General features: G+C 55.1%; 2 protein-coding genes across 2 annotated transcripts; one reads left to right on the top strand and one right to left on the bottom strand.

Annotated features, from left to right (window-relative positions):
• Positions 1–65: 65 nt before the first annotated feature.
• DDB1 (damage specific DNA binding protein 1) lies at positions 66–11,863 on the bottom strand. Its single transcript, XM_085063641.1, has 27 exons — positions 11,669–11,863; positions 10,945–11,093; positions 10,726–10,842; positions 9,634–9,855; positions 8,400–8,514; positions 8,204–8,301; positions 7,351–7,509; positions 6,899–6,982; positions 6,631–6,747; positions 6,197–6,299; positions 6,024–6,099; positions 5,836–5,944; positions 5,440–5,618; positions 5,196–5,359; positions 5,008–5,115; positions 4,594–4,801; positions 4,360–4,455; positions 4,092–4,203; positions 3,521–3,644; positions 3,139–3,303; positions 2,704–2,798; positions 2,417–2,587; positions 1,839–1,948; positions 1,503–1,672; positions 1,285–1,387; positions 939–1,062; positions 66–649 (listed from the first exon to the last, which is right to left on the bottom strand). The coding sequence occupies exons 1-27, from the start codon at positions 11,727–11,729 to the stop codon at positions 566–568; spliced, it is 3,423 nt and encodes a 1,140-aa protein (XP_084919767.1). The 5' UTR covers positions 11,730–11,863; the 3' UTR covers positions 66–565.
• A 40-nt stretch (positions 11,864–11,903) lies between these two features.
• Positions 11,904–16,191, top strand: TKFC (triokinase and FMN cyclase). The gene is made up of 18 exons (XM_085063662.1): positions 11,904–12,010; positions 12,622–12,668; positions 12,754–12,943; positions 13,015–13,125; positions 13,209–13,390; positions 13,461–13,539; positions 13,637–13,726; positions 13,835–13,869; positions 13,957–14,041; positions 14,115–14,204; positions 14,288–14,404; positions 14,577–14,696; positions 14,780–14,917; positions 15,176–15,282; positions 15,366–15,469; positions 15,548–15,581; positions 15,688–15,777; positions 15,863–16,191. Exons 2-18 carry the CDS (start codon positions 12,663–12,665, stop codon positions 16,031–16,033), a joined length of 1,749 nt encoding a protein of 582 aa, XP_084919788.1. The 5' UTR covers positions 11,904–12,010; positions 12,622–12,662; the 3' UTR covers positions 16,034–16,191.
• Positions 16,192–16,584: the final 393 nt, after the last annotated feature.

The following is a 16,584-nucleotide window of genomic DNA, read 5'->3' as shown; positions in this document are numbered from 1 at the left end:
AAACAGGTGTCCTCAAGATGCCAGAGGCAAGGACAGGGATATCATCATTCCTCAGGACACGGATCTTTCCTCTTGGACTACTTTATTTGGTAAAACTCCGAAATCAGCAACAGCTTGAACTTCCCTCCCTGAGCGAGGCATGGATCCTATGGAGAGAGTTGTCTCGCTCGGCTCCAGCCTCGGCTGCTCCTCCAGCTTTGATTCCTCTTCCAAAAAACCACAAGGAATCAAAAAAAACCCCAAAAAACCCCCAGGATCCAAAGCAAAACCAAAAGCCAAAAAAAGTAATAAAATATCTAAGGACACCAGGGAAAAGAGAATCGAGGCAAGGGCATCAGATCCCAGTGGATCACTCAAGGAAAGGGACAGTTCTGGGCACAGCCAAGTCCGCAGAATCCATGAATTCCAGGAGGAGATGACTGACACCCTCCCAAATTCCTAACAAGCTGCTCCCTCTCTGAGATTCCATCCCCCTCTGGCCGCTGCCGCTGGTGTTGGGCACAGCGGGGGAAGGATTCCCTTGCTCCACATGGAGTGAAGGGATAGGGAATGATCCCGAATCCTGCTAATGGATCCGGGTCAGCTCCTCCACGATCTTTATCAGGTCGTCCACGGTGGCTTCCCTCTTCATCCCGCTTCCATCGTCGATCTGCACAGGGAGGAAAAGGCATTGGAGACATTGGCAGATGCCAAAGAACATTCCCAGATCATTCAGAAAAGTGTGGATTTAAGATTTCCCAGAGAAGCTGGGGCTTCCCATCCCTGGAAGTGCTCCAGGCCAGGTTGGATGGGACTTGGAGCAACCTGGTCTAGTGGGAGGTGTCTTAAAGTCCCTTCCAACCCAAACCATTCTGTAACTCTTATGATTCCATCATTTACTCAGCCTGGATTCCTAAGCTAGGTCCTTAAAGGATCCAAGGCCACATTCCCAAGCTCACCTGCAAGTTTGCCACCACTTCCTGCATCTTGGGCCTGCTGATGTCCAGGAAACTCTCGATCAGGTCCCCGTCGATGAATCCTGTGGCTGGTTCCGTCTTCCGTTCAGTGTGGAACGATCTCCAGGTGCTGGCGTCAAGGAGCCAAACCCACAGGGAATAACATCAGCCCTGGATGTGGTCAATGGTGGAATGGCAGTGCTGGGTTAATGGTTGGACTCTGGGATCTCAGAGGGCTTTCCCAACTTTAATTCCATGATTGCCCAGGGCAGCAGCAAACCCGCTACCACCCTCTCCAGCTGATAAACCCCACCAGCCACAGGTTCCTGGCTGGAATGCCAAAGGATATAAGGAATGCTCAATCTTCCCCACGCTCTTGATGACTTTGTTGAGCCTGTTTTGCATGTCCAGGAGCAGGTTGTACCAGCTTTCCGACAGAGATGTCACCAGGCCTGCATAGGAATAGTGGACACAGGGCTTGGAACATGGCAGGGGTGGAGCTGGATGAGCTTTCCAACCCAAACCATTCCAGGATTCTGCAGGGAATCTTCAGCCCCCGCTCCTTACCGATCATTCCATTGACAGTGCCAAAGAGCACAGATCCTTGGGTGGGTGTGGAAGTCTCTCCCAGGTTCTGCATGACCAGGGATCCATGGCAGAAGACATTGACGAACTCTCCCAGGTGGGATAATCCCACTTCCTGCAGGTGCTGTCGCTCCTCATCTGTTGTGGCCGCGCTGGAATCCCAAACACTCTGCTCAGTCCCGGATGGGGGCACTCCAAAGCTTTCCCTTGCACCCAAGAGCTGGGAATGCTCCTCCAGTTTTCCTGAAGATCTCATCGCCCCATCCCTCCCAGCACACGCTGTCACATCCCATTCCCAATCCATCCCATCCAGCTCACCTGTCCTTCTGGCACACGAACAGATTGAAAGCATTCTCTGCGCCCAAGAAATTATCATCATCCAGAATTTCCACAGCACTCATCCAGTTTGGATTGAAATCCCGGGCAATCTGGAAGGGGCCAAGAGGGGACACGCTGTGTCCAGGTGGCCTGGCCTGGGATCCTGCATCCTTATCCCACCCAACCCAATTCAGGAGCGAGGTGGGATCCACCCTGTCCCGCTCTGCTCCAGGAAGCAGCTGAGCAGGAAAGGCACTTGTGGAAATGGTCCCAGTCCAGGTGGCACTTGGGTAACATGATGGGAAAGCGTGGAGCAGCCTGTGCCAAAGCCACTCCAGCAATTTAAACCCCCATTCCAAGTGGACACCATGCATCCCAGATGGTACCTCTCACCTGCCAGGCACCAGCTGCTCTTCCCACAGCCAGTTCCCTGGAAGCTGAGGGATCCAGCCTTCCAGAAACCACAGGGATCCACGTCAAACCCTATCCCGTCAAGCCAAACTTCTCCTTTTATCCCCTCCAATACCATTCCCCGTGCCCAGAGCTGTCAGAACGGATTCCCGGCGCTGCTTCCGTACCTCCTCGAAATTCCCTTCCATGGGTTTGTAGGCCAGGAGCAGCACGGAGCGCATGAGGTCTCCCACCAGGATGAAATCCCCTTTGGTTTTCAGGTACAGGGCCATGATGTTGTTGTAGTGGTTGCATTCCGTGCGCAATTCTTTCTCCGCTGTCCACTCGTACAGTCGGACCTGTGGGATGGGCCATGGACTGGAAAACTCCACCTGGGAGCTGGGATGCACTCCTCAACCTGGCTGACATCCAGATTCAACAACACACTACCAAAACAAGTCAGGCTCTTGCCTACCGTGCTGTTGATGCTGGCTAACAGCTTCCCGTTGAATTCCACCATGGAATACACAGCGCCCTTAACCTCCTTCTCAGCCAGGCTCTGCAGCTTCCCTGGAATAATGCTGGGCATCACTTTGTTGCTTATCCAAAGGGTGGGAAGTCAAGGGGCTTCAGCTGAGCTGCCCTGGATTTTACTTCCCAAATAACTCTCTCTGAGGGGGACAAGTGACATTGAAAGCAAATCCCAGAATCCAGGGCTGGTGAGGGATTCTTGGACTTCTCCAGGAGACAGGGGCAAAGGGAACAGAGTACCTACAGATCCCGACAACAGATTCCTTGGGAAAAACTGCCTGCTCCTGGGACATGAGCTCTCTGGGGTCTGAGGAACTCATCCCTGATCTCCCACCAAAAAAAAGCGGGATTTTTCCAGGTGAGAACACCTCATTCTTACCATCGGAGTAGTGGAAGACGACAATCCGGCCCTGCTTGGGCTCTGCTTCCTCAGGATACACCATGGCAGTGCCCACGATGAAGTAGGTGTTGGGATCCTTTCCCAGCTTGCAGGAGACCAGGCTGAGGGCATACTCATTTTGCAGGAATTGGTGAGCATGGAGCACTGGGAAAAAAAATGGGAAAGGGAGGAATAACCGGAATCCCAAAGCCCTTCAAGTGAAAGCTTAAGACAAGTCCTAGAGATTCCTTGTCCTATTCCCCACTGTCTTTTGCCATCCCAGAACCTTTTGGCTGACATTCCTCCAGGAACATGCTTTGGCTGAAGCTCTCCTGGGCTTCTCCACAATGTGAAAAGCTGGATGTTGGGATGGGACAGGTACCTTCAAAGGTGTGCTGGTCTATGATGAGCAGGTTGTGCACTTCCACCTCCTCTCCAAAGGATGTCTCATGCGGAGAAGTGCTGCTGGAAAACAGCTTGCTGGTGCTCACACTGCTGGACAAGGCCTGGGAAACAGGAAAATCTGTCACATCCAGGTGCCACTCGGGATATCCACATAGCCTGAGGCAGCCAGGGAGCAGGAGAAGGTATGGGAGAACAGGCAGAGCAAGGAATGAGTAAAGGGACACATTCCCTCCTGCAGGGCTGAGTGATGGTGTTAATATGAGTTTACATGAAGTTGTGGCTTCCACAGCTGGATTCCTGGGAAAAGTAAAACTTTGGAGATCACACAGAAACCTGTATGGGATATGGAAGGAGCAGCAACCAAAACTAAAAGGCATCAGGTGGAACACTGGCTGTGCCAACCCCTCAGAGAGATCCCCTCATCTCATTCATCCCTGGCTGAGGAACTGGCCTGGACTCACAGCTTTGGAAGGGAAGACCATCAAGGAACACCTGGATCAGGAATTCTGATCCCCACAGCAGAGGGATGACCCAGCCTGGGATCTCACCTGGGTGCTGGCACTGGGTCTGAGCGCTGTGGTGCCCCCGCTGGCGTCCTGCACCTCAATCCGGCTGGAGAGCACCCCAAAACATTGGGATACCTCTTGGTAGCAGATTTTCCTGTGGGATAAACAGGGCTGTGTGGGCAGGAGAGCTAGGAAAGGCCATTCCAAGAGCTCTGGAGGCAACAAGAGCTGTTTACTTTCTCCTGGCATGGCGAAGTCACCCCAACTCTTGTCCCGTGCAGTGGAGCACCCCAATCCCAGGAATCCTCACCTGGGCGACTCATAGAGGGGAACAGTACGGATGTGCAGCTTCTGGATCTCATCAATGGTGCCGATGGTCAGGGTGCTGTTGTTGGCCAAGGCCAAACTTCATGGAAAAAAAAAAAAGATGGAAAACACTGAGTGAAACAGCAAGAGCCTCCCTGTCCTCCAAACACTGAGTGAAACAGCAAGAGCCTCCCTGTCCTCCATACCCCTTAGGAACAGGAACTTGTGGCAGGCTCACCTGTCAGGATATCCATCAGAATTGAGGGGACACATGTAGTTGACCTCCTTGAGGTTGACGTTGGAGAAGACCAGCTTGTGGTTGCTGCTGTAGATGACGGTGGGGCGGTCGGAGCAGGCGAACACGTTGGTGGTGGACAAGGAGCGGAATGTCCTCAGCACCGTGGGCTGCGTGCCCAGGGTCACCTTCTTCCTGTCACTCAGCAAGCCTGGATTCAAGGAGAACAGATGTTGGGATCTGCCACACCTCAGGAAGGAGGCGTGTGGGTAAGTGCATCCTGGATTTAAAAATCCATCTCATTCCTCCAGTCTGCTGGAGAAATCCACTGGCCCACAGCCAGTCCCACCTGAGCATGAGGCTGAGAAAACAAGGAGGATCTTTCCCAAAAAAATGGAAAGGAAGGGAAAAGGTCACCTGTCTCGAGGCTGAGGCCAAAGTAGAAGAGAGCTCCATCCCCCAGGGCACACAGGAGATAGTGGCTGCTCTCAAAGGTTGTCATCAGGATGGAGCGAGGGATAATCTCTGTGGGAAGCAGGAAAAGGGATGGATGAGGTTGCTCAGGACATGGCCAGTGACCACTGCCACCCTCGGGAGGCTCCTACCTCCTCCCAGCATCTCCTTGTGCAGCAGCTCGAAGGACGGGAGCTTCAGGATACGGGCGGAGATGTCGGTCCAGAGCCCGATGGCGCAGAGCGGGGACATCCCGTTGGAGTCTCCCAGAGGGGTGATGTCCAGGCAGGCCACCTCGTGCTCCATCTCTGTGCAGCTGAGAGGAAGGAGGGTGGACAGGTGTCCGGCTGGATCCCAAATCCCAGCATCCCAAGAGCCCTCAGAAGGTGGGCTCACCTGATCTGCCGGAGCTCGTGGGGCTGGATTTCCAGGTAGTACAAGGCTCTTCCCACAGCCACCACCACCTGGTTGCTGTTGCAGGAAGCGACGCTGATGTTCTTCCCATTGGGCTCCTTCCACTCGCTCACCAGGGATTTGGGCTCCTGGCTGACCAGTCGCACAGAGGCAGAGGTGATCTAGGAAGAGACACGAAAAATCAGAGAAAACAGTGTTTCCAAGGTGGGAGCACAGCAGGAACCTCCCTCTTTCCAAATCCCTTAGAAACATGGACCCAGGATTCTGTTTGCTCATCCCACTGGCTCAGGGAAGCACTCCAAATCCTGCCCTGGATAAGCCACAATCCATAAGGCACCAAGAGAGCCATATCCATGTTTTTCCTCCTGCTGGAATTACCTGGATCAGCTGCTGGTGTGCCACATTGCCGCAGAAGAACGTCTGCTGGTCATCCACAAATCCTGTGAGCTCTGTCTCTTCTACTTCCTCTCCATTCAACATCAGAACCCTGAGCAGGGAAGGGAGCTCCCATTAATTCCTGCTCAGACACAGGGCTGAGAGCCTGGATCAGCTCATCCCACCTTTACCTGGTCTGGCCAACAAAGGACAGCACTAAGGTGTTGTCCGTCTCCCGGTGAGGATCTGACCTGAGGGGCCACAAACCTGCAACAAAGAGGCCACAATTCCTCACACAATTCTACATCCCAAGCTCAGCCATGCCCATCATGTCCCCTCTCAGGCTGTGGAACACCTCCCACACCTTTAATTCCCGGTAGATCGATGCTGGCATGCTCATGGATCCCAATGCCATTTCGGATGATTCGCAGTGATCCCTCTTTGAAGGCCCCAGAACAGGTGACCAGCTGGGGAAAAAAGCAGATGGACTTTACCAACCACGGCTGGGAAGTTCTCCCACTCCTCTTGGGGATCAGGGAAATGGGGAACCCCTTTTAGAATCATGGAATCCTCGAATAGTTTGAGTTGGAAAAGACCTGAAAGATCCACCAAGGCCAGGTTGGACAGGGCTTAGAGCAACCTGGTCTAGTGGAAGGTGTCTCTGCCCATGGAATGAGATGATCCTTAAGGTCTCTTCCAACCCAAACCATGCCAGGATTCTATGACTTATTCTATGACTTTATGGATCCACCTGGCCAAAAATTCCCAGCAGTGAGGAGGGAAAAGCAGGAATGTTACCTGGCCTTGGCCTTGCCTCTCCAGGTCCACCACGCACATGTCCACGATGGGGCCAAGGTTGGTGAAAGTCTCCATGGCCACCACATAGGATCCCTGCTCGTTGCTGTCCACGTTGAGCTGGGAATAAACACTGGAATCACTTTTTGCCTTTCAAGCAGTAGGACAGGGAAAGGGCGGGAGAGGAGAAGACAGGAAAATGCATCCACATCTCCAGGTTTTGATGGTAATCAAGTCCTGTGGGAACACACAACCAGGAGCTGCCACGTACCTTCACAAGCTGGGAATCTCCAAGCCTGGACCCCACAAACACCACTCCGTTATCCAGGTAGGTCAGGCACTCGGCAATGGATGTCTGGGAAGTGGGAACAGGCAGGTGAACCACCACTGGCATAGAAAGGTCCTGGCACACACATACACCTCCCACCACTAAGCTGTTACCCATCAGGAAAACCCTGGGCATGGGAAAGGGATTTAATCCCTTTAAAAATCCCAGAGGGTCCAAGCTTCTCCCAGTGCCAAGTACCAGGAAAAAAAATGGGAAGAAGGTGTAAACTTAAGTGCCCACAGAGGGAAGTTTCCAGAAAGTAGCAAATCAGAGCTGTGATAAATGGGAAGCATCACCTCCCCAAGCTCCAAAATTCCCACTCATTCCTAAACGGAGCCTTTCCCAACTTGGGAGAATCCCAGGCAAGTGCCAGGGATGGCCCAGGTGATTCCTACCTCTCCCAGCAGCTCCACACGCAGGTCCTTCAAGGTGACAGTGCCATCCATCTGCTCCTCCTTCTCCAGGAGCAGCATGAAGAGCCGCCCTTCCATGTCTCCCAGCAAATATCGGGATCCATTGGGATCCACGCGATTGTGGCACACGATAGTGCTTTGCTGCAGGAAAAGGAGGGAATTGTGGGATTCCATTGAAACAGCCCCAAACTGGTCCCCAAAAGGTCTGTGCAAGTGACATGCCCCCAGCTCCAGTATCCCAGACTCCCCATCCCAGAGTTCCAGGAGAGGACTGAGATCTTCAGGCACCAATATTCTCATTTCTTCCCCAAGATTTTTAGCCTGTCTGTATTTCCAGCTTAAAAGGACCTTTGGATGGCAATTCCAGCCCTCTTTCAGTCCAGAGCAGCACCTCAGTCATGCCATTGGTGCTTCCTGCTCCAATTCAACATGGGAAGTGGCCACTTATTCCCACAAAACTCACAAGTCCAATTGCTATCCCCAAATCCTTAAACCTTTTCTCCTCCCCAAGTCTCCAAGGGGCTCACCCACGTTTTCCACTGCCTGAAATGAAACCAGGCTTTGACCTGGAATTGTGCCCAGACCATGCACTAATTCCTAATTAATCCCATTCCCTGGGGCCCAAAAGAAATTCCAAGAAGTCTACAGAGAGTGGAGACACACAGGGATTGCAGACGCCCCTCAGTCCCCAAAAACAGCAAGCGGGAAGCCAAACCTCTGAAGTCCAAGTCAGTGGTGCTGTTAGACCACACCTGGGACAAGAAGGGTTTGAATTCCTGACTGGAAGGCCTGGGAAAGGAGGGATTTTGCAGGATGCAGTCCTGGATCCACTCACCTTGATGATGGGAGGAGCGATAGCCAGGTATTTATCCCCATTGTGGTAGGTGATGGATTCCTGCCCGATGATGATGGCACCTCCAAAGGGCTCCGGCACTGCAGGACACGCAAAACACATGAGACAACCTGCCTGGAAAAACAGAGCCATCCAACCTGGAAAAACATGGGAAAATCTTTTATAAACAAGGCCCAACCTGCAATGACCATGGAGGCCTCGGCCTCCACATTTTCCTGCTTCCAAGGGCCTTTGTTGAACTCCTTCTCCCGCAGGGACACCTCATACGTCTTCACATGGCGGCCCTGGGGGTCCTGGAAGAGAAGCCACAAGTGGATGAGATTCCAGAAAAAAGGAAATTCCACCTCATCTCCTGCAAAAACAGCATTCCAGGGAGCTGCTGAGGCTTCCCACCTCATCCTCCCTCACATCCACACGCCACTGTTCTCCCAAACTTCTCCATATACAAACATCCTCTAAGGAATTCCCTGTGCCCAAACAGACTGGAAAGTATTTTTCCATTGTTATACAACTAAGTTTTCTAGGATTTGTGTTCCTTTGACAACCTAGACATGAGTGACACTATGGAATATCATCCCTTCCTCCAGCTCCAGCCAAGTTCAGGAATTCAGCTTTTCCATCATATTTCCCCTTTCTGTGTTCTCTTCCCCTGGTTTCAGGGCAGGAATTGAAACAATCCAGAGTTTTAGAAGTCAGAACTGACATCCCACTCCTGCTCCAAGGATCCAAGTTGTTTTGACATGGAATCACTGAGGCTGGGAAAGCCCCCCAATATCATCCAACTGTTCCCTCAAACTCCAGGTGTGTGGTGACAAAATGGATTCTTCCTCCTTGGAAGTTTGGGGGGATCCAGCAGTGCCCAAACAGGGAAAAATGGAGCCACTGCTGGCATGGGATTTCAGCTAAGCCCAGGATAGCCTGGAATTTAACAAAGGAAAGCTAATCCTTTGCTCAGCCAGCATGGCAAAGGCTCTCTGCATCAAAACAGGCATCCAGAGAAGGCCTGGAATGCTCCCTCCATGAGGAGCCAGGAGATGGGAGAGGTTACGGATCCTCTTCACACACCTGGAATCACCTTCCAAAAATACCAAACAAGTCGTTGCCTGTTTTTTTAAGGAAAAAACTCAAGTCTCACTATGGAAAACAACTGATTCTGGATCTAATTCACTTGCTGGAATGATCCATAAGCTCCTCCTGAGGGTTTAAAAAGGAAACATTCCCATCCAAGGCAGAGCTGCCCAGGAATCCTGTGGGAAAGCATTGCTTCCTCTCTCCCAGAGATGGAACAAAGCAGCAAAGAGGAACATGGACCTGGAGGAGCTGGAACCTTTCCTCACTCTGCCTTCCAAAAGCCTTTGGAAAACTCTGGGAGCCCTTGGCTCCACCTGGGTTCTCCACAGATAAGCAGGCACCTGGTAGACGAAGCAGATGGTGGGAGCTTGGCAGCCGTAAAGGAATTTCACGTCGATGACCTGGAGCTCTTCCAGGCGGATGTTGAAGGCCTTTAATTCCTTGTTCTCCCGATCCAGGGGGATGACCTTGAAGAGGCCATCGTAGAGCCGCAGCCCGATCATCCGGCACTCGGGATCGATGATCCCGATGATCCCAGTTTCCGAGGGGCGGCCGATGCGATCCTGAGGGAGAATTCCATGCAGAGGGGAAAGAAAATGGTGATTAGTGCCAGGAAAATATCCCTGAAAAACAGGGACACGAGTTGACAGCCCTTAGGTGAGGAATGGCTCCTTGCCTAGTTCCAACAGGCTTGATAATTCCAGTTGGGAATCCACCAAGCCTAAGGAGGAGATGCCTTTCCAGCTGTCACACCTGGCAGAGCTACCATACCCCATGCCTTCACCTCAAATTTCCAGAGGACTCATTTCCCAGGGAATATTTGACCTTACAAGGAGTTTTAGGCTTTAATTTTCCTGAAATTTAATTTTGTTACTCCACAAGCATTCCCAAAAGTGTGGTTGAATCCATGGGCACAGGGCTTGTACCATCCTGGTCTTGTGGTCTATCTTGTCCACAGCAAGCGGTGGAATGAGATGATCCATAAGTTCCTTCCATCCTACACCGTTCCAAGATTCCACATGCTGGTTTAGATGGGATATTGGGAATAAATTTTTCTCTGTGCTTCTGGTGAGGCCCTGGAATGGACTTCCCAGAGAAGCTGTGGCTGCCCCACCGCTGGAAGTGTCCAAGGCCAGGCTGGATGGGGCTTGGAGCAAGCTGGGACAGTGGAAGGTGTTCCTGCCCATGTAAGGCAGCTTGATCAACTTTAAGGTCTCTTTTCAAACCCAAACCATCCCAGAACTCCATGGATCCTGACAGAGACCAAGACTAACTTTGGAAACATCCCATGGCTGCAGGTGACCCGTTCCAGATCCAGCGGACAGCAAGGAATCACCAACAGAACAAGAGAAATCCAACACCCTGCTGCACCAGGAAGGCAAAACCACCCCACAGAAGGGAATTCCCATTCCAGGTGCTGCAGTCCCTCTCACCTGCACGTTTCCATGGGCACGGGTGATGATGTCGATGCTATCCCCGTTCTGCTTGTATTCCAGGATGCATGCATTGTACTTGGCCGTCAGGATGAACAGCAAATCCTTGCTCTCCCCCTGCCCGAAAAAACCCAGACAATGCAAATTCCAGAGGTCAGAATTCCCACCCCTGCCCTGCCCAGGTGGGCACAGCCCCCTCCCTGCCCTTCCAGCACCCACCTTGGGGCGGAAGAGCTCCATGACGGCAGTTTTTCCATACATTCCAACTTCCTTTACGGGCCGAAGCCCCTCGGCTGTCACAACGTAAATCTCCAGCCGGGTGTTCTTGGCAATCAGTAGGTTCAGGTCCTCCGCAGAGGTGAAGTGTCCTGGGAAAAAGCGGGAAGGAATCCCGGAAGAGGGATCAGCTGGCACCTCGGGGTTGGTCTGCATCCCAAAATCCCAGTGCATTCCTTCCACAGTGCCCATCACTTTCAGCAATCACCTTTCCTGAGCTTGCACTCCTTGTTTTTCCCTCTTTCTTTCCTCTGCTCTTCCCACTGTCTTTCCTCAGGAATCCTCATTGCTAGGGTCTCTTCCCACCACGCCGAGCACTCCCAGAGCTCTTGGGGCTCCCGCAGCTCCCCCAAATCCCTCTCCTTCTCCCTCCTGTTATGGATCTCAGGAACACTTTAATCCTCCCTCTACACCAGAATCACCCGGTACCCCAAAATCCTCCGATACCCCAAAACCCCCTCGTGACACCCAAACTCCGCCCTACCCCAAAACCCTCCCTATACTCCCAATCCCTTCCCAGTGCCCCAAAACACCCCCAGGACCCCCAGCGCCCCCCAGCATCCTCATCCCCCCGTGTCCCTCGTACTCCTCAGCCCCCCGGTACCCCATAACTGCCCTCCCACGCCCCCCGAAACCGGGTGTTCCCGTCAAGCCCGCCCCGCGCTACCGGTGACGCAGCCATTGACGGCCGTCGGCTTCTGCGCCGTCACCACGTAGTTGTAGGACATGTTGGGGGAACCGGGAGGTCCCGGGGAGTCCCGGGGGGGGCGCGGGGGAAACCGGGGGGAACGGGGAGCGCGGCCTCTGCACCGCCGTCGCTGCCACTTCCGGGAAGTGGGGTACTGCGCCGCTCTAGCCAGCTAAGAAGTGGCGGCAGGAGCAGACGAGAGGGGCCGCTCTAGCTCACTTGGAGGACCGTTGAGAGCAGCCGAGAGAGGCCGCTCTAGCCCGCCGGGAGGACCGTAAAAAGCAGACGAGAGGGGCGGCTGGAGGACCTCGGAGAGCGCAGGTGTGGAGGGAGATGCGCGGGGGGCCTCCCCAAAAACCCGCGGGATCCGCGGTGATCCCACCCTGATCCCACGCCGTATGCCGAGGGGAGGGCCCCGCTTGGGAGGCTGCAGCTCCCTCCCTGCTCCCTGCACCTCTGAGCCCCCCGAAACCCAGGGTGAGGGGTCCCCACTATGGGGGGTGTGCGTGTGGATCCATCCAGGGCCCGCGCTGAGAGGAGATCCCTGAAAGTGGGGGCTTTTCAATCACAAAAAAAGGCGCCCCTGCTTGGGGGTGGTACCATCCTGATTTCCCACCCCAAAAGTGGGTCCCTCTTTTGGGAGGGGCGGGGAGGTCCTGGTCCTCCCTCATCCCAAGTAAGAGGTCCCTGTTTAGGCGTAGACCCATCCTGGCACACCATCTCAGGAGGTCCCGGCTGTGGGAGGGTAGTCCCATCCTGGTTTCCTATCCCAAAAGGCGCTACCTGCTTGGGAGACATTTGGGGACATTTGGGGACAACCTTGATGCCAGCCCCCTATTCCCACCGGACACTCCCATCCCACTCCGCCCCCTTCCCAGCAACCCCTCTCTGGACTGCTGTCCCTTCCAGCCTGGACCTTGCCCTCATTCCAGACAGGTTCCATCTTTGGATCCGAGTGCTGCGCTCTTCTGCCATGGAGGTGAGCCCGGAGCAGTGGTGTTTGAATTCCTGTGAGGTTGGCGTTCTTCCTTATCCTATTCCACCACTCTCCATTTTCCCCTCAGATCCCAAAAAAACTGGTGACAACAGTGCCCGGCTGTGCCGATGACGCCGTGGCTGGGCTGGTGGCCTGCAATCCTGGGCTCCGGCTGCTCCAAGGACACCGGGTGGTCCTTCGGAGTGACCTGTCAGCCATCCGTGGCCGTGTGGCCCTGCTGTCTGGAGGGGGCTCTGGCCATGAGCCCGCTCATGCAGGTGAGACCCCCCTGTCCTACCTGAACCCTCCACCCACAGACATGGTGCCAAGCCCTCTTACCGCTCCACAGGTTACATTGGGAAGGGAATGCTGACCGGAGTGGTGGCTGGAGCCGTGTTCGCATCCCCGTCCGTGGGCAGTGTCCTGGCGGCCATCCGAGCAGTGGTGCAGGCAGGAGCAGGTTGGGAACATGCCGGGATGGAATTTTGGGTTTCCCCCCTCCAGTGCTGTGTCATTCCCATTATCACCGCATCCATCCCACAGCCGGGACCCTCTTGATTGTGAAGAACTACACTGGGGACCGCCTGAATTTTGGCATGGCTCTGGAGCGGGCGCGGGCTGAGGGGGCCGATGTGCGGATGGTGGTGGTGGGCGACGACTGTGCCTTTGCCACGCCAGGAAAAGCTGGGCGCCGTGGGATCTGTGGCACCATCCTCATCCACAAGGTCCTGCTGGGACCCTTTTGGGGGATTTTGGGAGTTCTGTGAGGTCACTCACCTGCTTTGCCTGGGACAGGTTGCGGGAGCTCTGGCTGAGGTGGGAGCGAGCTTGGATGAAATCGTGGAGAAGGTGACAGCAGCTGCCAAAGCAATGGGTGTGTTGTGTTATGCCATGGGAATGCTATCCTGTGTCCGCCAGGCCCAAATCCCGAAATCCCCCCCAGGTTTAACAGAGTGTTCCTGCCTGCACAGGTACCCTGGGTCTCAGCCTGTCTCCCTGCAGTATCCCGGGATCCAAGCCCTCATTCCAGCTGGCTGAGGACGAGATGGAGCTGGGCTTGGGTGAGGACTGGCCCCTCTGTGTTCCCCTTTGGATACCTGGAGGGTTCAAATGTCCCTGTCCACCATGGGGAGGTGTCACTGGGACTGGGATATGACGTGTCTCCACAGGGATCCACGGCGAGGCCGGAGTGCGCAGGATGAAGGTGAGAGGGGAATCCTGCTGTTTCCTCCCCATTCCCAGATCCCGCCTATTCCCACTTTTCTCTTCCCCTGCTCCATGTCCCCTCCAGGTGCTGCCAGCAGATAAGGCTGTGGAGGTGATGCTGCAGCACATGACAGATCCATCCAATGCTTCCCACCTGTCCCTGACCCCTGGTGAGCCCCCCAGACCCCCTGTGATTCCCCAAATCTCCCAGATCCCAGTCTCATCCTGCCCCCCATCCCTCAGGATCCTCCGTGGTGCTCGTGGTGAACAACCTGGGTGGATTGTCCTGCCTGGAGCTGGGAATTGTGGCTGGAGCTGCTGTGCGCTGCCTGGGTGAGTGCAGGGCGGAGCTTGAGACCCCATTCCCTGTCTCCAGCCACTCTGGAATGCCCTCACCTTGCTCCTGGATCCCACAGAGAGCCGAGGGGTCCGCATCGCCCGGGCCTTGATGGGATCTTTCATGACGGCACTGGAAATGGCCGGAGTCTCCCTCACCCTCATGCTGGTGGATGAGGAGCTGGTGGGGCTGATCGGTGAGTTCTGGTAGGAATGTGGCCTGGGATTGGGGCACGGGGTCTCCAGATGCTGGGTGTCGAGACACAAGGTCAGTGAGTGGGATATCTGGGAGTGGAATTCCTGGCTGCTGAATGTGCCAGTGAGGATCCAATGGGATTCTGAGCTGCCACACACCTCTGGCTCTTCCAGATGCCAAGACCACGGCCATGGCGTGGCCCAACATTCTTGCGGGACCGGCAACCACCCGGAGAGAGGAGGTGCCAGCACCGGTGGAGAGATCCAGGAAGCTGCAGGATGAGACTGGAACTGGTACAGAGGTCCCATCCCTTGTCACCCCCTCTCCTGCCTGAGTTTCCCTCGGGAATGTGCAGGGATGCATCTCCTCTCCACAGGACCTGGCACAGCGCGGGTGCAGCGGGTCCTGATGCGGGTGTGCAGCACCTTGCTGGATATGCAGGATAAGCTCAACGAGCTGGATCGGGGAGCAGGTGACGGGGACTGCGGCCACACACACGCTCGGGCGGCCCAAGGTGGGTGCAGGGGCTGTTATCCAGGGAATTGTGGGGAATGGTACCCCAATGACACCTCTCAGGAGGGGGGAGTTCCCCAGGACATCCCATCTTGGGATTAAGGAACCCTGGGATGCCCCTTCTTATAACTGTATCCTGGAATGTCTTTGCATCCAGCTGCAGCTTCCCCATGGAATTGAGGGCTGTCCCTGCTTGTCCCCACGAGGGACAGGAGACTCCAGGGCCACCCCCAGCCTGTTCTCCCTTCTGTTCCCACAGCCATCCAGGAATGGATGCGCTCCCGGCCGCCTCCAGCCGCCCCGGCCCAGCTCCTCTCCTCCCTGGCTGATGTGTTGCTGGAGCTGATGGGAGGCTCTTCTGGAGTGGTGAGTGGGAATGGGAATGGGAATGGGAATGGGGGGACACACCCAGCAGTGTTCCCAGGATGGGACTGATGGTATTCCCAAAGCTCTATGGGCTCTTCCTGACGGCGGCCGCCCGGAGCCTGCAGGGCCGCAGCGATGCCCCAGCATGGGCTCACGCCATGGATGCCGGGATTGAGGCCATGCAGAGGTCAGTGCCGGGGGCTGTGGAATCCCAATTCTCCCTCATTATCCCAATCCTCCCTGAATTTCCCTGCATCCCACACAGGTACGGAGGAGCCGCGCCAGGTGACCGGACAATGGTGAGGGCTGGGGGAGCCCAGGAGCCAGGAAGGCTTCCAGGGGGATGCCAGGGAGTTTCCACCTGGCCTCAGCGCTGCCTCCCAGCCTAATTCCCACTTTTCCCAGCTGGATTCACTGTGGGCAGCTGCGCAAACTCTGCATTCCCTGCGCAGTCCTGGTGCCGACCCGCTCCAGGTGCTGGCCGCTGCTGTCCAGGTATAGAGCTGGGAGCCGGGATGGTGGGAAAATAGGATGGATATCCCTGCAGTTATTCTGGAAAACACCCTGTTTTCCCTGGCAGAGCGCAGAGGCAGCAGCAGAGGCTACCAGGCACATGGCGGCTGGGGCAGGCAGAGCCAGCTACATCCGCTCATCCCGGCTGGAACAGCCTGATCCTGGGGCTGTGGCGGTGGCAGCAGTGCTGGGAGCAGTGTTGGAGGGGCTCCGGGACCCCCTGGACACCCACCACTAATGACAGGGACACATATCCCAAAAAATCTGTGTCCCCCTGTAGTGACAGAGATGCGTATCCCAATAAACCCTCGAGTCCCCCCACGTGTAGCCCAATAACCCTCTGTTTTCCTTCAAGGACGTGCTTTCCAATAAACCTTTGGACGTGGCCCCCAATAATCCTCTGTGTCCCGCCATGGTGACAGGAATCTGTATCCCAAAAAACCTCTGTGTCCCCCATGCTGGCTCCGAGGAGTTGGACAGTAGAATTTGGGAGTGTGAGGGTGCCCCTCATTGCTCCAGGCTGGGAAGGGAGATGGGAAAAGGGATCCTGTGACTTTAGAGGAGGAAGGAAACCTGGGGTGTGGAGGGGAAACCACAGGGCTCACATGGCTCTGGGCATGGGGTCTGGGAGGGATTCTGGGAAAAGCAGAAAAGAGAAGCGGGGACGGGGCAGAGTGTGATCCCAAATCCCGTGGGGTGATCACAGGGAGATGTCCCGTGTCCCCAAGGAGCCAGCAAAGACAAGCCCTTGGAAGGGACAGCTTGGCTTGGCCAGGACATGCTCCCAAG

Source organism: Lichenostomus cassidix, chromosome 5 (genome assembly GCF_008360975.1).
Source record: "Lichenostomus cassidix isolate B80296 chromosome 5, HeHo_3.0, whole genome shotgun sequence".
Taxonomy (NCBI): Eukaryota; Metazoa; Chordata; class Aves; order Passeriformes; family Meliphagidae; genus Lichenostomus; species Lichenostomus cassidix.
This window is presented reverse-complemented; position numbering and strand designations above follow the sequence as displayed.

Bases quoted from the DNA above. Each gene is read 5' to 3' on its own strand.
- DDB1 (XM_085063641.1), bottom strand. From the start codon at position 11,729: ATGTCCTACAACTACGTGGTGACGGCGCAGAAGCCGACGGCCGTCAAT. The intron at 4,802-5,007 runs GTGACCTTTTCC...CCTTGAATCCAG, and splicing joins TGGCCTCAGCCTCGAGACAG to GCTTGCTGAGTGACAGGAAG. The intron at 4,456-4,593 runs GTGAGCCTGCCA...TTTTCCATGAAG, and splicing joins TCTGATGGATATCCTGACAG to TTTGGCCTTGGCCAACAACA.
- TKFC (XM_085063662.1), top strand. The intron at 12,944-13,014 runs GTGAGACCCCCC...ACCGCTCCACAG, and splicing joins CCATGAGCCCGCTCATGCAG to GTTACATTGGGAAGGGAATG. The intron at 15,778-15,862 runs GTATAGAGCTGG...TTTCCCTGGCAG, and splicing joins TGCTGGCCGCTGCTGTCCAG to AGCGCAGAGGCAGCAGCAGA.